Here is a 14,156-nt window from a genome sequence, read left to right on the forward strand (position 1 = left end):
CTAGTTAGCAGCAGCTCAAAGCTCCACTTGAGCCCCGACTGCACCGCTGCACCGTTGGAATCCAGGCAAAACAACTTTAGCGCTATCCCAAGTGGCACGTACAGCCAATGAACCTCTAACTGCGACGACAGAGTCACTGAATCAGGTCAACCAAGGCTCTCCATACGCAGGCTCTGGTGTGCGTAGAACGACTTTTGCCCCATGACGGACAGCGTGTCGAGCTAGGACGCGTCGAAGACCAGTTCGGGGCTTCGTACGTCGAGCGGCTTCTACGCCCAAAAAACAAACATGATGGCCGCGCAGACAACGTGGGCCATGGTGTGCATCTCAAGCAGCCCCAGCGGCAATCGAAGCTAGTCACTTTACATGCTTTGTGCTTAGCTTTACTATGGGGAAGTACTACACATTTCTCAAGTAATTAGCAAGAATAGAGTGATCACAAAGCAGCCTCGACTGAGCAAGTCGAACGGGTTGTCTGAGACAGGCGAGAAGCAAGCAAAGAGCCAGCATCAAAGGTGGACTCTTTCGATTACGAGACTGTGATACCCCCAATCCGTGCATTCCGGAAGGATCTGTATAACATGTACGACCAACGGGCCGCAAATGCCCTCATGTTTCCGCCTTGACCGAATCCACTTTTCTGCCTGCTCTGACAGGCACTCACAAATACCCGAGGTCTTAAATTCAAGCGCATCTTACATGTCTAGGGAGGCCTTTGGACCTACATGAGTGATAAATTCTAATAAATAGAAGTGAAACAGGCAAACAATTTGGTTTCCTTAACTGTGACCATTGCGGCAAATAATTACGAATAGTTAATTAGTTGATTTCAGTTCTGAATCGGCGTACAGCCTGAAATATCTTCTTTAAATACTAGATTCGCCATACTCAGCTTCTTTGAGTTTGTATCCTGCAGCGAATTAGGTCTATTACCAACTTTTATGCGCGGTAGCAGCAGTGTACCGACATGATCTGTATACCCACAATTCTTTGCTCAACAACCAACCACGGCCACACCACCCAACCAGCAGCTCCCGTGCGAGCATCGTCCACCCCGAGTCCTCCCTCACACGGTATACCTAAACCAGGGCACACGGTCGGCGCGATCGCGCTCGAGCAGCTTCTGCTCGTCCGTCAGCCCCAGCGGGCCCGCAGCAAGCGCCGCGGCGCCGCCGAATCCAGGACTCGCGTCGCGGCGGGCGTTCTCGCGGCGGCACCAGGCGGTCATGGCGAGGGTCAGCACGAAGGCCATACTAACAAAGCCGATCAGGATGCTGTGGCCGCGGACGTAGCGCGGGCCGTCGCGCGATAGGTACACGTACGACGCCACGATGCCGCCGCAGTTGCCGCCCATGACCTGCATCGCGATGGCCGTCGCCCGCTTCAGCGAGCTGCCGCCCGTGTTGCCGCTGTTCCATGCCAGCCCTAGCGGGATCTGCGGGAAGATGCCTGCCCCCCGCCCCCCCCCCGGTCGCTGTCAGCAGGTTTCACGATAAATGGAAAAAAAATCAAAAAAATCAAAAAAAAAATCACATTGGTTGATTAGGTAGTGGAGGAAAAGGCTCTTACCAATCGCGGCCAGGACCGTCCCCGCATACTGCACCGACGCATCGCCCGTGGCAGCCAGCATGGCGAAGCCGGCGACGGCGACGAGCTGGAAGCCGAGCAGGAAGACGCCGCGCTGGCGGAGGCGGTCGGCGAACCAGCTGGCGGTGATCGTGAAGAAGCAGGCGCACACGTAGGGCGGCACGCTCATCAGCTGGGCGTTGTTGGCCGTGTAGCCCATGTTCTTGATGATGGTCGGCAGGAACAGCGAGAACGAGTAGATGGGGCAGAAGCCCGCCATGCAGATCAGCATGTGGATGTACACCTTCCAGTCGCCCAGCACCTGCCACACGTACTTCATGTTGAAGTCGTCCAGCAGGTGCCCGTGGTCCGCCCGCAGCCGCCGCTTCACCTCGGCGCGCTCGTCCTCGGTCAGGAACTTGGCGCTGTGGCACACAATTGTCAACACGGTGACTCTTAGTCTCTGATTTCCCCCTAACTAACTTACGTCGCAGGGTAGTCGTGGATGATCCAGTACGCGCTGAACGAGACGAGGATACTCAACAAGCCCTCGAGGATGAAGATCCAGGCCCAGGCGGGCAGGCCGCCGACGCCGGCCATCTCTGCGATGCCGCGAGCGAGAATACCGCCAAAGGCGCCGGCGAGGGTGGCGGCGGAGAAGAAGAGGGCCATGCGGAAGCCGCACTCGTGGCGGCAGTACCACTGGGTGATGTAGTAGTTGACGCCGGGGAACAGGCCGCCCTCGAAGGCGCCCAGCAGCACGCGCGTGGCCATGAGCCCGGCGTAGTTCTTGACGAAGCCCTGCCCGACCATGACGGCCGACCAGCACACCATGATGAAGGTCAGCCACACCGACGGCCGGAACCGCTTCATCATCATGTTGCTGGGGATCTCGGCCGCGATGTAGAAGGGGAACAGGATCGCCAGGCAGTCGTTGTACTGCAGCCCCCCCAGCCCCAGGTCCGCCTCGAGGTTGTCGAGCCGCGCGTTGCCAATGTTTGTGCGGTCGAGGAAGCAGAGTCTGCGCCTGTGTCAGGTCTAGGTCGAACGGCAGGCTGCGTTCACCTACAGGTAAATGATTGACATGATTGGTAAGATGTGCCAGTCGAGCTTCGCTAGTAGCCGTCTTGTCCCCAGCTCGTCCCATCCTTGGACCTCGGGATCGAGGGCATTGAGAGAAGCAGATGCCGACGTCTCCTCCCCCTTGGACGGCGGCACTGCCGTTTTCTCGTCCACGCCCATTACTACGGCCGAGTGCCGCGGCAGTGCCCGGTGAGGTTAATTATTGAATTGCAGAGCGATACTGAAAACAAGGTCAAGGAAATTGCAGAATGCAAAACAACCGAGATATACTTCTGCAGAAAAGATAGGACCGAGGGGGTGGCGTATGGAAGACGAAAGATGGAGAGAGACAGTGGGGGAGCCAAGAGCGCCCCTAATACGACCAACTACCGACAGCCCCAGAACTCCCGATCCGATGGCATCGGAGGAGCCAAGAGACGCACGCAGTGGCCATGCGAGGACAGAGGACGGACCGTGCAGCGTGCCCTTCCCAATCCGTAGGATACCCCGAAAGCCGTCCTATCATTCACTCGCAGGGGGCCAGGGTAGGTAGGCAAGTAAGACGTGCTGCAGTCAGATCCAGCATCTTGTGCTTTTGTGCTGTCTGCAGTAGATGCACTGTGCCTAGTAGTACGAGTGCCGTGTCACGAGCAGAGACAGATGTCCCCCCAAATCTGTGCGCATCAGCACCTAATGAAGCTTACCGAGCCAGAAATTACCGTAGTAGATGCACCACTGCACACTAGGTTATTTTTTGCCTCGGCTTGTGCTCTCTGCCCTAGGGCTGACGTTGACAGACTAACACGTCGGCAAGCAGCCCCTGGCGCGCTGTGTTCCCTCACCCACACTGACCGCCGGGTCCAGATTTGTCTCGTCTCCCGTTATTAACCAGCGAGTCCAGTCCGTCGTCAGGTAGCCACATGCCGAGATAAGAAAGTTTGGCTTGCTGCAAAGTAACACGAGCCGTTGCATGTATAAGAGGGACAACATGTAATACCTAAACTCCGGCAGTCTAAGAAGTAAGCCTGGCCGACTGAGCGGGTATGTATGAGCCGCCGCCAAGCAGCCAATGAGATGACGGGTAATGTTGCGTCAAAACACGATAACGCTCGCCGGAGAGGTAACATACAGAATGTGATCCCTCTGTCTGACTGGCTGGTTGGGGCCTTGTTTGTGACACCTTCCCGAACGGGCGCGAACATCTAAATAAAAAGTCCGGACCCCCAAAAAGCCTGTCTGTCACTTTGGCAGGTTTTTTTTTTTTTCTCGTTTTCGGGCCGCATTCTGTTCGAGCCGTCTGTTGTCTGTTGCTCTCATGCGGTGCAGCGCTGGAAATCCTTAGGTACCCCGTATTTTAACCAACCCAGGCGTGGTTCATTTGTTCTAGGCCCAAACCCCGGTCAGGTGGATAGGAAACGCACTGGCGAGACGTGAACTGCACTACCATACCAGCACTGCAGTTTTTCTTTTCGTCATTTTTCCTTTGTTTTATTTTTATTTTTCTTGTCCCCCCCTGTTGTAAACAATTCATCCCTGTCATTTATTCTGCGCGCAGCGGAGCTCAGCTCGGATTTCCAAGATTTGACATTTTGTAAGCTGCCACGTCGGAATTGTGTGTGAGGTCGCTAGCTGCCGTTAGAGGAGGGTGGATGGCGGCGGGCGGGGGGCGCACCGATCGGATCTCAACGGCGGTTGCGCAGTTTTTAGCTTTGCTACAGCCCATGTTTGCCAAGACCCTTGCCCGCGGGAGATCTTCCCCAGACGGGCCAAGGCTCCGAGACGGGACGGTCTGGGGTGCGATGCTGCACGAACAACACTGCAACAGGCGGGGCAATCACAGTGTGCGGGAAACCACGGCTCGCGGGCTGGTCGTACTGGTTATTGTATTCCCGATAGCGAGGGTAGGTATTCGTACTCGATAATCAATCACAAACTTCCATTCCAGGAAAAGAGAAAAGTGAAAGGAAAGGAGACGAAGAAAAATCGACTTATCACCGAACCATGTCACTGTCAGAGGCCAGGTGGAACTGGAAAAGCCCCCAAAAGGGAAGGACCTAAGACCGTCCTGTCTCGCAGCGAGCGGCCGTCGGGTGCAACACAACCCCACCCTGCGCCGAGTGGCATCTTGGGCCCCAGTCTCAATACCCAAACCCAAGGAACTGCAAAAAAACACAGGCCATCCAGGCGAGCAATGTCTCGGAGCTGTAATTACTACAGAAGTCTGTTCTTGTGTTGCATTTTTCAACGTGTTTGATATGACAGCTGTCTCAGGAGAGACGTCATCCGTGCGGGGAACACCGAGCGAGACACCAAGATCGAGGCGAGGGTCCAAGAAATTTTGACAAATAAACTAGACTACGCGGACCACATGAGTCCGCAGATGTGCGGCGAACAGATCTTCTTAGATCCATCTCGGATCAAGCGCAGAGAGACCTTGAGGAACCGTGGACATGTAAGTGAAGCGCAACCCTTGATGTCCTCAGAATTAATTCAGAGGCCGAATATTTGAATGATATCGACTGGATCAAACCAGTTGATTGTGCCTCAGCTTTACTTTGTCCCAAACCCCCTCCACCGCTCCGTCCGACCCAAGTCAATCACAAACGCGCGACACACTAACATTCGTCACGGATTCGAACATCCCAGGGATAGGTAGATATATCGAACTTGTATCTAGACATACACGGTTTCCCTGATCCAACGACCCCTTCTCAGCCACATTTGACAAGACATCAAAACCGAAGAGCCAGGAAAATGAGGAAACTAGTTATTCCACCATGGAAATCGAAACTCGTAGGCCTGCCCATCCACCCATCTGTGTACGTCCATAAAACCAAAACCCTGGCACCCTGGCACCATGCCAAATTGTAATTCGACTCGAAACGAAAATCCCGGGATGAGACCAATGATCAAATGCAGCAAGTTTTCTCCCTCCATAAACTCCATGGTACCCAAAAAGACAGTCATCTCGCCCCAAAAACCAGATTCAACTCGAAATGGAAATAATTAAAAAGGTTAAAATATATACGAAAGAAGATCATGCCCGGTGACGGACATGACATGAAAAAAGGGAGAAAAGAGAAAAGGAAAATTGGATCATGTGACAGCACATGTGACAACACATGTGACAAAGTGGGTTTCGCACTTTAATCGTAGCCCGCTCCTCTTTGCCAAGGACTGTCAAAAACCACCGTTAGCAAAATCCAACAAAACTTCGCATCACGCGGTCGTGACTTACGTCGCGCTCGTGTGATTAGCCCTCTGCGTCTGCGACTGGTGGCCGCCAGACGACGAAGACCCAGCAAAGGGGCTGGGCTCCCTGGACGAAGTGAAGGGGCTTGGCGCGCGGAACGTGCTGCTTGGGCGTGGGCGGACCGCGGCACCATGGGACTGGGGGCGGATTGCGTGGGCGTCCGAGTTGGAATACAACGAATTCCTGGCCGAGTTGGAGCCGGACGCGGGCAGGGGCATGTTGGCGGGGCCGGACATGCTGGAGCCGTCGTCGTCGAGGTCGAGAGCCGGCTTCTGCCACTTGCCCGAGGCGCGCGCCGTGGCGCCTAGCGCGTCGAGCTCCGGGTTGGTGTGGAAGTGGGTCTGCGACTTCATGAACGACGTGCGGTCATCGTTCATGAACTGGTAGCGCGTGTCCGGGTTGTTGTGGAACAGAACCAAGGTCGTCGTGACGATGAGCATGAGGAGCAGGATCAGCGAGAAAGCGGCGTTCGCGATCCACAGGACAACGCCAACCACGCCGATAACCAACGGCGGGAGGCCTAGGACATCGGTAAAGACGAACAGGAAGATGGCATTGACAAAGTTCATCGCGCAGATGGCGATATTGAACGAGTTCGTGCTCTTGTCCATCCACGGACGGAGAACGCTGGCCGCAATAAGCGCCGCGACCTCGATGATGATAAAGGCCACCGCCTGGACAGATCCGTGGGCCTGGGCCAGGGCGATGAACATGCCTTTGACGAGCGTATATCCAAGAATCGGTATGATGAAGTAATATGCCGAGGCGCGGAACTGCACGTACAAGAACCCCCACTTGTTGAGGGCTTGCGGGTCGGAGAAGAGGATGTAGCCAGGGTTCTGATGGAGAGCGACTGAACGGCGGGCCAGCCGCATGACCTTGAACGCGCTGAAGGCGAGGACACCCGTCATTCCAAAGAAGAAGAAGACGGCCAGGACGACTTCGGCGGGCGAATCTATCTGTGTGAACTCCCAGAGGCAGAGGATCACCATCTGCGGGTAGCCAATAAGCGTCACTCGGAAGAGGACCCCTGTACACTGTCAGCGCGAGCTAATCTCACTGGGTCCCTGTGAGGAAGCCTTACCCTTGAGCACAGTAAGCCAACCGTTTCGAAAGTCAGCAAAGGTGTCGCTCTTGATCCACCCAAGCTTTGCAGAAAGCTCGCAGAAGCCTTTGAAGAGGGAGACACAAAGGGCTGCCAGGACCACAAAGATGTAGAAGAAAGTCAGGCCCGTCATGAACAGGTTCGTAGACTCGATTGCAGCGCGGAAAGCGACTCTCTGGATCCCATAGACGATGTAGCTGCCAAAGAAGGTCTGCACGTTGGCACGCTTGGCGAGGGTAGTCACCTGCGTCACTATCGGGTTGGGCAACAGCGCCGCGGCACGGCGGAAGAGGCTGAGGCCGGGCTTGAGCATCGGCAAGGCGCGCTTCACCTTCTCGACCTGCACCGACACGTTTTGAATCGAGTCGAGGATCGTCGAGGGCGTGCCGCCGGTTGAGCGCTGATACCATGTCAAAATGTCCTGGATGAAGTCGACCTTGATGATTCCCATGCTCCACTGGAAGTCCTGAGTCCACGAGGCTACAACGGGTGGGAGAGGCACGCCACAGAGCCCGATCATGGCTTGGGCCTGGAAGTAGCCAAACAGGGACAGCGTGTTGGCCGCCACGTGGGAAGCCGCATTAGAGAAGCCCAGCCCCGACACCACGGCCGAGGCAATGAGGGCGAGGCCCGCTACTGCTGCAGCGGCCCATTTCACACCAATAAGGTCAACTAAAATAAGGTCAGCGGCGGGCCACGGCGAAATCAGGGGCTGGACATACCTGTCTTTCCGTTGGAAATATTTGCCTCGACGCAAGCGATGCTCTGCCCTGCCTGGTCGCCATCCGTCATGTTGACGAGGATTCTGACTGTGGCGTCCAGGTCGGGAAAGGAATAGGCGATGCCGGGGATCGAGTTGGCTGCCGACGGGGTGACGGGGAGGATGAAGGGGTTCGACATGTCGCCGGCCGTCATGGGACACAACCCAGGGAGGTTCGATTTGCAGGGATCCATTGTAGTGTGCATGAACTCGTAGCCGTAGGCAGAGATGCGGATGTCGAAGATGACGTGGCCCTCGATAGACGACGTCGCGATCATGTTGATGGCGACCGTGTTGTTGTTGGGCGTGAAGATGACATCGAACAGGCTGGCCGTGAAGCCGGAATTCGCCTGGCACGCCGCCAGGGAGCTCGACCGGAGCACATTTTCGGCGCTGGCAGGGAGTACGAGGGCGACGAGGGACGCGAAGGCGAGGAGCGGGCTCGGTGGAATACGCATTTTGGCGTGAGGGCTTTCGTCGGAAGCTCCTCGCAAGCTCTGTGATGTGGCGCCGGTGCGAGCTTGGAGACTGTGAATCGATCGTCTTCAATTGACGAGCTCCATTCGAGTTCGCTGAACCTGTTCTTGGGGTTGGTCGCTCGAAATGTCCTTCCGTCCCGTTGTAACCCAGGTGTTGTCGCGATTCGCTCGAGGATTCCTGCCCAACCTGACCGGGCGGGCGGCGACCGAGTCCGGGACCAAGCGAGCGAATTTCCAGCGACGATGGGGGCCAATTACAGCTTGTCGGTCCAAACTGCCCATGTGTCGTGGTGCTGGGCCGCCGTAAAACGATCGATGGCGGCGAAGGTGAGAAACGAGCGAAATCGATCGGTGATTGACGATGGATGGTGGTTGGGGAAGAACAGGGCGCCGCTCCACTGTTCAGCAGGGCAAACCAGGAGTGGAGGAATGATCGTGTTGTCAGGTTCAGGGCAGGAGGAAAATCCTGACCAGGGGGGTCGGGAAGAACGCGGGGTTAGTCGCCCGACAGGAACAGGCCAACACGAGGGTTTCCGATGGCTGTGCCAGGAAACAAGGGCGCGCGATTGGGCCAACGCTGCATTTTTCCACCTTGGCTGACGTTCTCTTGCCTTGTTTAGTCAAGACGCTAACAAGGAGAGTGCTTACCGGATTGGTTAAAATGAGACGGCCCGCCTTAGCGAGATATTTGGAGACTTCTATTGGCTGGGTGCACCAGCTGAGGGCGCAGTCAGCTGCTCTTTTCGGCTAAGACAGTCTTGAACAAAGATTAAAAGTCAATTCCTTGTGACACGACCTTCACAAAATCAGGCGGCGGTGCTGCACTCTGTTCTTCAATGCGGCTGCTCTGGCAAACTTCCGGTTGACGAGCGCCTTACGACGGCAATCAGTAAATCTCCATGCATCCATTCCAGGCCCGACGGGACTCCGTACAGCGTGCACAGTCGATCGATTCTGTCATATATCACCCGCACCTGCGCATCGGGCCCTCCCGGGCACATCCAACGTTACCTAACAAATCCCGGTCATTTTATCCGACAATCCTCTCACGGCGTTGATCCGCGTCCGAGAACCGAGGTTCCGATGGTCGTAATACCCCGCCAGAGATGGGTCGACGAGGGTTTTTATTGCACACATGCAACTAAAGGCGTAAGCTGACCGACAAAGCCTAAAAGAGAGCCCGCGACGTCTGATAACTCCGAGTCATCTTTAAGCTGGTTCGCTCTTCCTTAGCGATCAATCTATTCATGCCTGTAGGTTAACTGTTGGAATATTCACTGGTTTCTGCGTCCTAAGAAAAAGATCGCAGGGAGAGACAGCTCTGACAGGCGAGTGGGAAAAAGTCCCATATCCGATGGCAATTCTAGTTAGCACAACGAGTACTGTTGAATGCGAATCACCTGTTTCATGCTTTGAATGGGTATTAGGGAGACCAGTCACTTTGTGGACAGAAGAGGGTGCTGAAGGTAGCAGACAAGTTCCAGCGAAATATTCAGTATATATTCTCGACGGGTGGCTAAAAATGCGTACAACATGATAGAAAAGAGCCAGTTTGTTTTGATTATCTAAAGAATTTGTTAGGGAGCATAATTCAAGGTTCCACAACACCGTCAAATAATTCCCAAGCCTGCCTGAAACCCAATATGTAGTTCCAAACGAACATCACTACTTCCTTAGTTACAGGTCTGAATGACGGCACATTTGGTGTGACTCCCTCCTTACTTTCCTCGTCTCTCCAGCGGTGACTGGTCTTGAATGCTTCACCAAGGCCCGAACCAAACATCGTAAGTGCATGATCTCGTTCGGGTATAAAAACCCCGTCTTGGGAGTCCATCCCGAATGTTGAGCATTTCCTTAGATCCAGCGCCTCATAAAACCTAATCCTCATTTCCAGAGAGACGTCTCCAGGTAGATTGGGTACGTTAATATGCAAGGATGAAATCGATTGGGACCGCCAATGTTCGCTGGCCGCAATGGCACGACAGAGGCTCTCCCCAAGACATGGATCCTGAAGGATATTCGGCGAAGGGAGTAAACGACGCATAGAGGAAGCAACTGGCGTTGAGCCTTGAGAATCGTCTGATTCGCCGTCCTAAACCGCCCTGTACGGAGCGACTAATGTTTGATGAGGTCGGACGGACAAGTCGGAATCGTCTCCTTCTCGCAAGGTCCGCTTCCGTTTCTTAACCAGCGTCTCCCTAGCAGTCTCGTCGCAAGATTCGGGACGGGTTAAGTCTTAGTCAGCATTGCAAAAAAAAAAAGGATACTATGAAACTTTACCTTTATTGCTATTCTCCGCCGGAACATCGCTTTTCTCCACAGCACCAGGGCTGGCGAGATTGTCGCGCTTATACTTCTGTGGGAGAGCGCTGAGTCTCTGGTCGTTAGGCCAACTCGATTGTTTTGCTACCCGCGAGGCTCCGTCAGAAAGTGCCCAAGTAGTTTCGCCTCCGTGGTCGAGGATAGCTCGTCCCTGGAAGAGAACTGCAGAGACAGCGAGAGTTCGGGAGCTCAAAGTTCGAAAATGAGTCCGTTTCTCCAAGTATTTCTTCTTGTCGGCTTAATCTTCTTGCGAATTTCTGAAGATGCATTTAAGAAAGAGCTCAGCACTCTTGATGTGACTGTCGGTGAGAGGCTGACTAAATGTTATCAAGGGGAATTTCCTAGCCATAGCATGATGCCGAATTGTATCTAATAAGGTATATATTTGATGGTACTGTCTACTCTGGGCCGGGATGCGGTACGAAAGCGAATGATAGCTGAAGAAGGCGGGACTAAGAAAGCCGGTGCTGGAGCGCAGCGCAGCGCGGGATGAGTCGGCGACAGGAGGAGGACATTTGGGATTATTGCCCAACCAACTCGAGGTGTCCCGGGACTCGGACGAACAGAGGAGCACCATGGTAAAATTCTGATGGGGTTGTAGGCGACGGAAGGGCGCCATTGGCATAAGACCAAATTTTCCTTGCTGACTGGGGTGAGCTCCTGGATAGTGCAGAACTCGACCTGCGAGTTGCTTATGGTAATGCAGTGCCGGACGTCATCGAAATCGGTAAAATTGACCGACGCCACTGGACTGTTCTTGTTCTTCTTGTTGTAGGCCTGGAGTTTGTCGTTAATCTGACGGATCGTTTTCGTAAAGGGCCTTTCCTTCGTCGTACATGAAGCGCGTTACGTTTGTGACAAAGTCCTTTACGGAATACGCCTACGCCCAGGACTCCGTCTCGTTGTTGCTGGAGTTGCACCTATCTGAACACGCGGCCATTTGAACTGACACCTGAGACTGGCACCCACCCGCGCGACCAGAAACCATTCATTGGCAGGGAACTAGCTAAAGTTTAACCGCCTAGTTCAAATGTGGCACATACCTCGTGTTTTTCTAGGGGCTGTTTCTTTATAGCCCAGTTCCGTGTCTGGCACAAGAGTCGCCAATACACGAAAAGTTGCGATGGAGTCAGGGAGGGTCTGTACTACGTATCCACCTCAAGTACCGCTCCAGCAGTCATTCACGGTTTGACTGCATGCTTGCACTTTGAATCGTCGATCCGAAACCGTATCGTGAGAGGTGGCGGACGAGTGCAGGACTTGATATGGAGTAGATCGACAAACTTGACCATCTGGATGTGCGGAACCCTCGACTCTCGTCTTGCTCTCACTGGGTGCACGTTCAGAAGACACGGATCTGGCGTCCTGGACCAGTTACAAACTGGATCCACCATGGGCCTGGAACATGAGTCCGTGCACCCGCATCAACCTGGAATAGCCCTCTCAATCTTTTCTCCTTCCTCTTGCCATTAACCTAGACTCTTCAGTCCACGTGCCATGGTATTCTCGTATTCCCTCAGGGCGGAACAAGGTGGCAGCGAGGGATCTTATGGATTGGGATAAACTTGACGCATTGGTTATGGTGGCGTCTTAAAGTCAACTTGGCAGAGGCACAGTTAGCAGAGGCGCGGACAGTGACGCTTGGGCTCAGTCAAAATGGAATTATGACCAAAGGACGGAATGGCATCACTTCTGTGATTGTCTAGTACAATAAAAATGGCTTAGTAATTGCAGCACCACAGGAGCAGTCTAGTTAGAAATGTCGCTGCATTGCTTGTCAAAGGTGGAGGAATTGCAGACTGAGTCTTGAGTCTTGACGTGGAACTAACTCTCTTCAATGCGCAGGGATTGGCAACAGACCATCTGAAAGGACCTTGACGGCTGGGCGGGTCATCGAGACCAGGGTTAGGGTCCAGAACCACCTGCTTATCTTATCGCGAGGCTTGACGCGCAAACTGAAGAAGCTCGTTGATGACCCCCCCTTTCCCCCTCCCCTCCCTCCTGCACAGCTGCCCCAAAAGCGCCTCTCTCAATCCTCTGCGGTATATACGTCGTGCGCCAGCCGGGGACAGCATTTACGTTGAACGAGCAAACGAATCCGGAGCAGCGACCATAAAGGGAATAAAGCAGAGCGACGCGCCGTGGCCTTGGCACCTGTTTGACCAAAATGCGGATAGCCGTCTGACTACTACGACAGCCAGCCCGCCACCGTTTCTACCGCCTAGCCGACAAAGCCACCGCCTCCCCTAACCGTCGCATCTTCAACAAAGGCACCTTGCCATTTTCCCTGGGCCTGTTTTGTTCTCCCCACTGCGCCCGGCCTTTGCAAACCTTGCCGACTGTGTCCCTAATTCAGGAACAAGGCGGTTGGCCGTGTCTCGCGCCGCCCAAAGCCTCGTTCGGGGTCGTCTCCACCATGCCTACAAATAGCAGCGCATTTGGCTTCGCACCCTCGCCATCCGGGGCCAAGATGAGCCAATCTGCGTCCAAAAAGCGCAAGATGGATAGCGGAGAGACAAAGTACTACGCCGTGCGCGCCGGCCACAAGCCCGGCGTCTACACCACCTGGGCCATTTGCCAGCAGCAGATATCGGGGTTCAAAGGAGCCGTCTGTGAGTTACTCGTGCCCCGGCTGTCTGCTCTTCTGACATGTTGCAGTCAAGTCTTTCCTCTCGTACGAAGATGCATCGGCGTTCGTAGCAGGCCGGGACCCGCCGTCCATGGCCAACGACAAGCCCGACCGATTCTACGGCGTCGCCGTCGGCCGCAAGCCTGGCGTGTACACGGACTGGTCGAAGGCGCAGCAGGCTATCGTCGGCTGGAAGGGGCCCAAGTACAGAAAGTTTGACACGCACGCCGAGGCACTTGCGTTTGTGCGCGCATACAGAAATGTCGCCGCGGCGCCTCTCGTCGAGGTCGAGGGCTCAGAGGAGGAAGTGGAGGAGGAGGAGGAGGAGGAGGACGACGACGACGACGAAGAGGACGACGAGGTGGTCGAGGTCGAGGAGCCGCCAACTAAGAGGGCCAAAACCGCCGCGCGATCACAAGCTGCTATCCCGGTCGTATACACGGACGGGAGCAGTCTTGGCAACGGCCGGGCTGGCGCTGCTGCGGGCGTTGGGGTGTTTTTCGGAACGGGAGATCCACGGTGAGTGACGGCTGACTTGTTTCGGCCTGGACGAGGCTAACAGTGGTCAGGAACATCTCGGAGCGGCTCGTGGGCGACCCCCAGACGAACCAGCGCGCCGAGCTCACGGCGCTCCTGCGCACCCTCGAAGTCGTGCCCGAGAACCAGTCGATCGAGATCCGCACCGACAGCAAGTACTCGATCCAATGCGTGACGGAGTGGTACATCAACTGGCAGAAGAATGGCTGGCGGACCCAGGGCGGCCCCGTCAAGAACAAAGACCTAGTCGTGGCGATCCGGGCCAGGCTAGACGCGAGGCAGAAGAAGGGTGCCCAGACGCAGTTTACGTGGGTAAAGGGCCACGCCAGCGACCCGGGCAACATTGCTGCCGACTACCTGGCGGTCGAGGGGGCAAGGAAGCGGGCGTGATAGATACCCATCAACGGTTTGGCTTGTGTTTCCTCTTTAAGTGTACATGTCGT

General features: G+C 55.1%; 4 protein-coding genes across 4 annotated transcripts; 2 read left to right on the top strand and 2 right to left on the bottom strand.

Annotated features, from left to right (window-relative positions):
- Positions 1 to 850: 850 nt before the first annotated feature.
- B0T26DRAFT_758464 (high-affinity nicotinic acid transporter) lies at positions 851 to 3,158 on the bottom strand. The gene is made up of 4 exons (XM_060446363.1): positions 2,636 to 3,158; positions 2,054 to 2,587; positions 1,570 to 1,991; positions 851 to 1,449 (listed from the first exon to the last, which is right to left on the bottom strand). The coding sequence occupies exons 1-4, from the start codon at positions 2,806 to 2,808 to the stop codon at positions 1,067 to 1,069; spliced, it is 1,512 nt and encodes a 503-aa protein (XP_060301905.1). The 5' UTR covers positions 2,809 to 3,158; the 3' UTR covers positions 851 to 1,066.
- Positions 3,159 to 3,893: 735 nt separating this feature from the next.
- B0T26DRAFT_682642 (uncharacterized protein) lies at positions 3,894 to 4,614 on the top strand. The gene has a single exon (XM_060440755.1). It carries the CDS (start codon positions 4,278 to 4,280, stop codon positions 4,548 to 4,550), a length of 273 nt encoding a protein of 90 aa, XP_060301906.1. The 5' UTR covers positions 3,894 to 4,277; the 3' UTR covers positions 4,551 to 4,614.
- Positions 4,615 to 5,862: 1,248 nt separating this feature from the next.
- Positions 5,863 to 8,204, bottom strand: B0T26DRAFT_631347 (uncharacterized protein; the record flags this gene model as incomplete). Its single annotated transcript, XM_060436339.1, has 3 exons — positions 5,863 to 6,911; positions 6,966 to 7,658; positions 7,709 to 8,204. 3 exons carry the CDS (start codon positions 8,202 to 8,204, stop codon positions 5,863 to 5,865), a joined length of 2,238 nt encoding a protein of 745 aa, XP_060301907.1.
- A 4,759-nt stretch (positions 8,205 to 12,963) lies between these two features.
- Positions 12,964 to 14,103, top strand: B0T26DRAFT_634540 (ribonuclease H-like domain-containing protein; the record flags this gene model as incomplete). The annotated part of the gene is made up of 4 exons (XM_060436646.1): positions 12,964 to 13,159; positions 13,206 to 13,483; positions 13,553 to 13,695; positions 13,746 to 14,103. The coding sequence occupies 4 exons, from the start codon at positions 12,964 to 12,966 to the stop codon at positions 14,101 to 14,103; spliced, it is 975 nt and encodes a 324-aa protein (XP_060301908.1).
- Between the last annotated feature and the right edge of the window lie 53 nt (positions 14,104 to 14,156).

The sequence above is a fragment of the Lasiosphaeria miniovina genome, assembly GCF_030549165.1.
Source record: "Lasiosphaeria miniovina strain SMH2392-1A chromosome Unknown B0T26scaffold_1, whole genome shotgun sequence".
NCBI lineage: Eukaryota > Fungi > Ascomycota > Sordariomycetes > Sordariales > Lasiosphaeriaceae > Lasiosphaeria > Lasiosphaeria miniovina.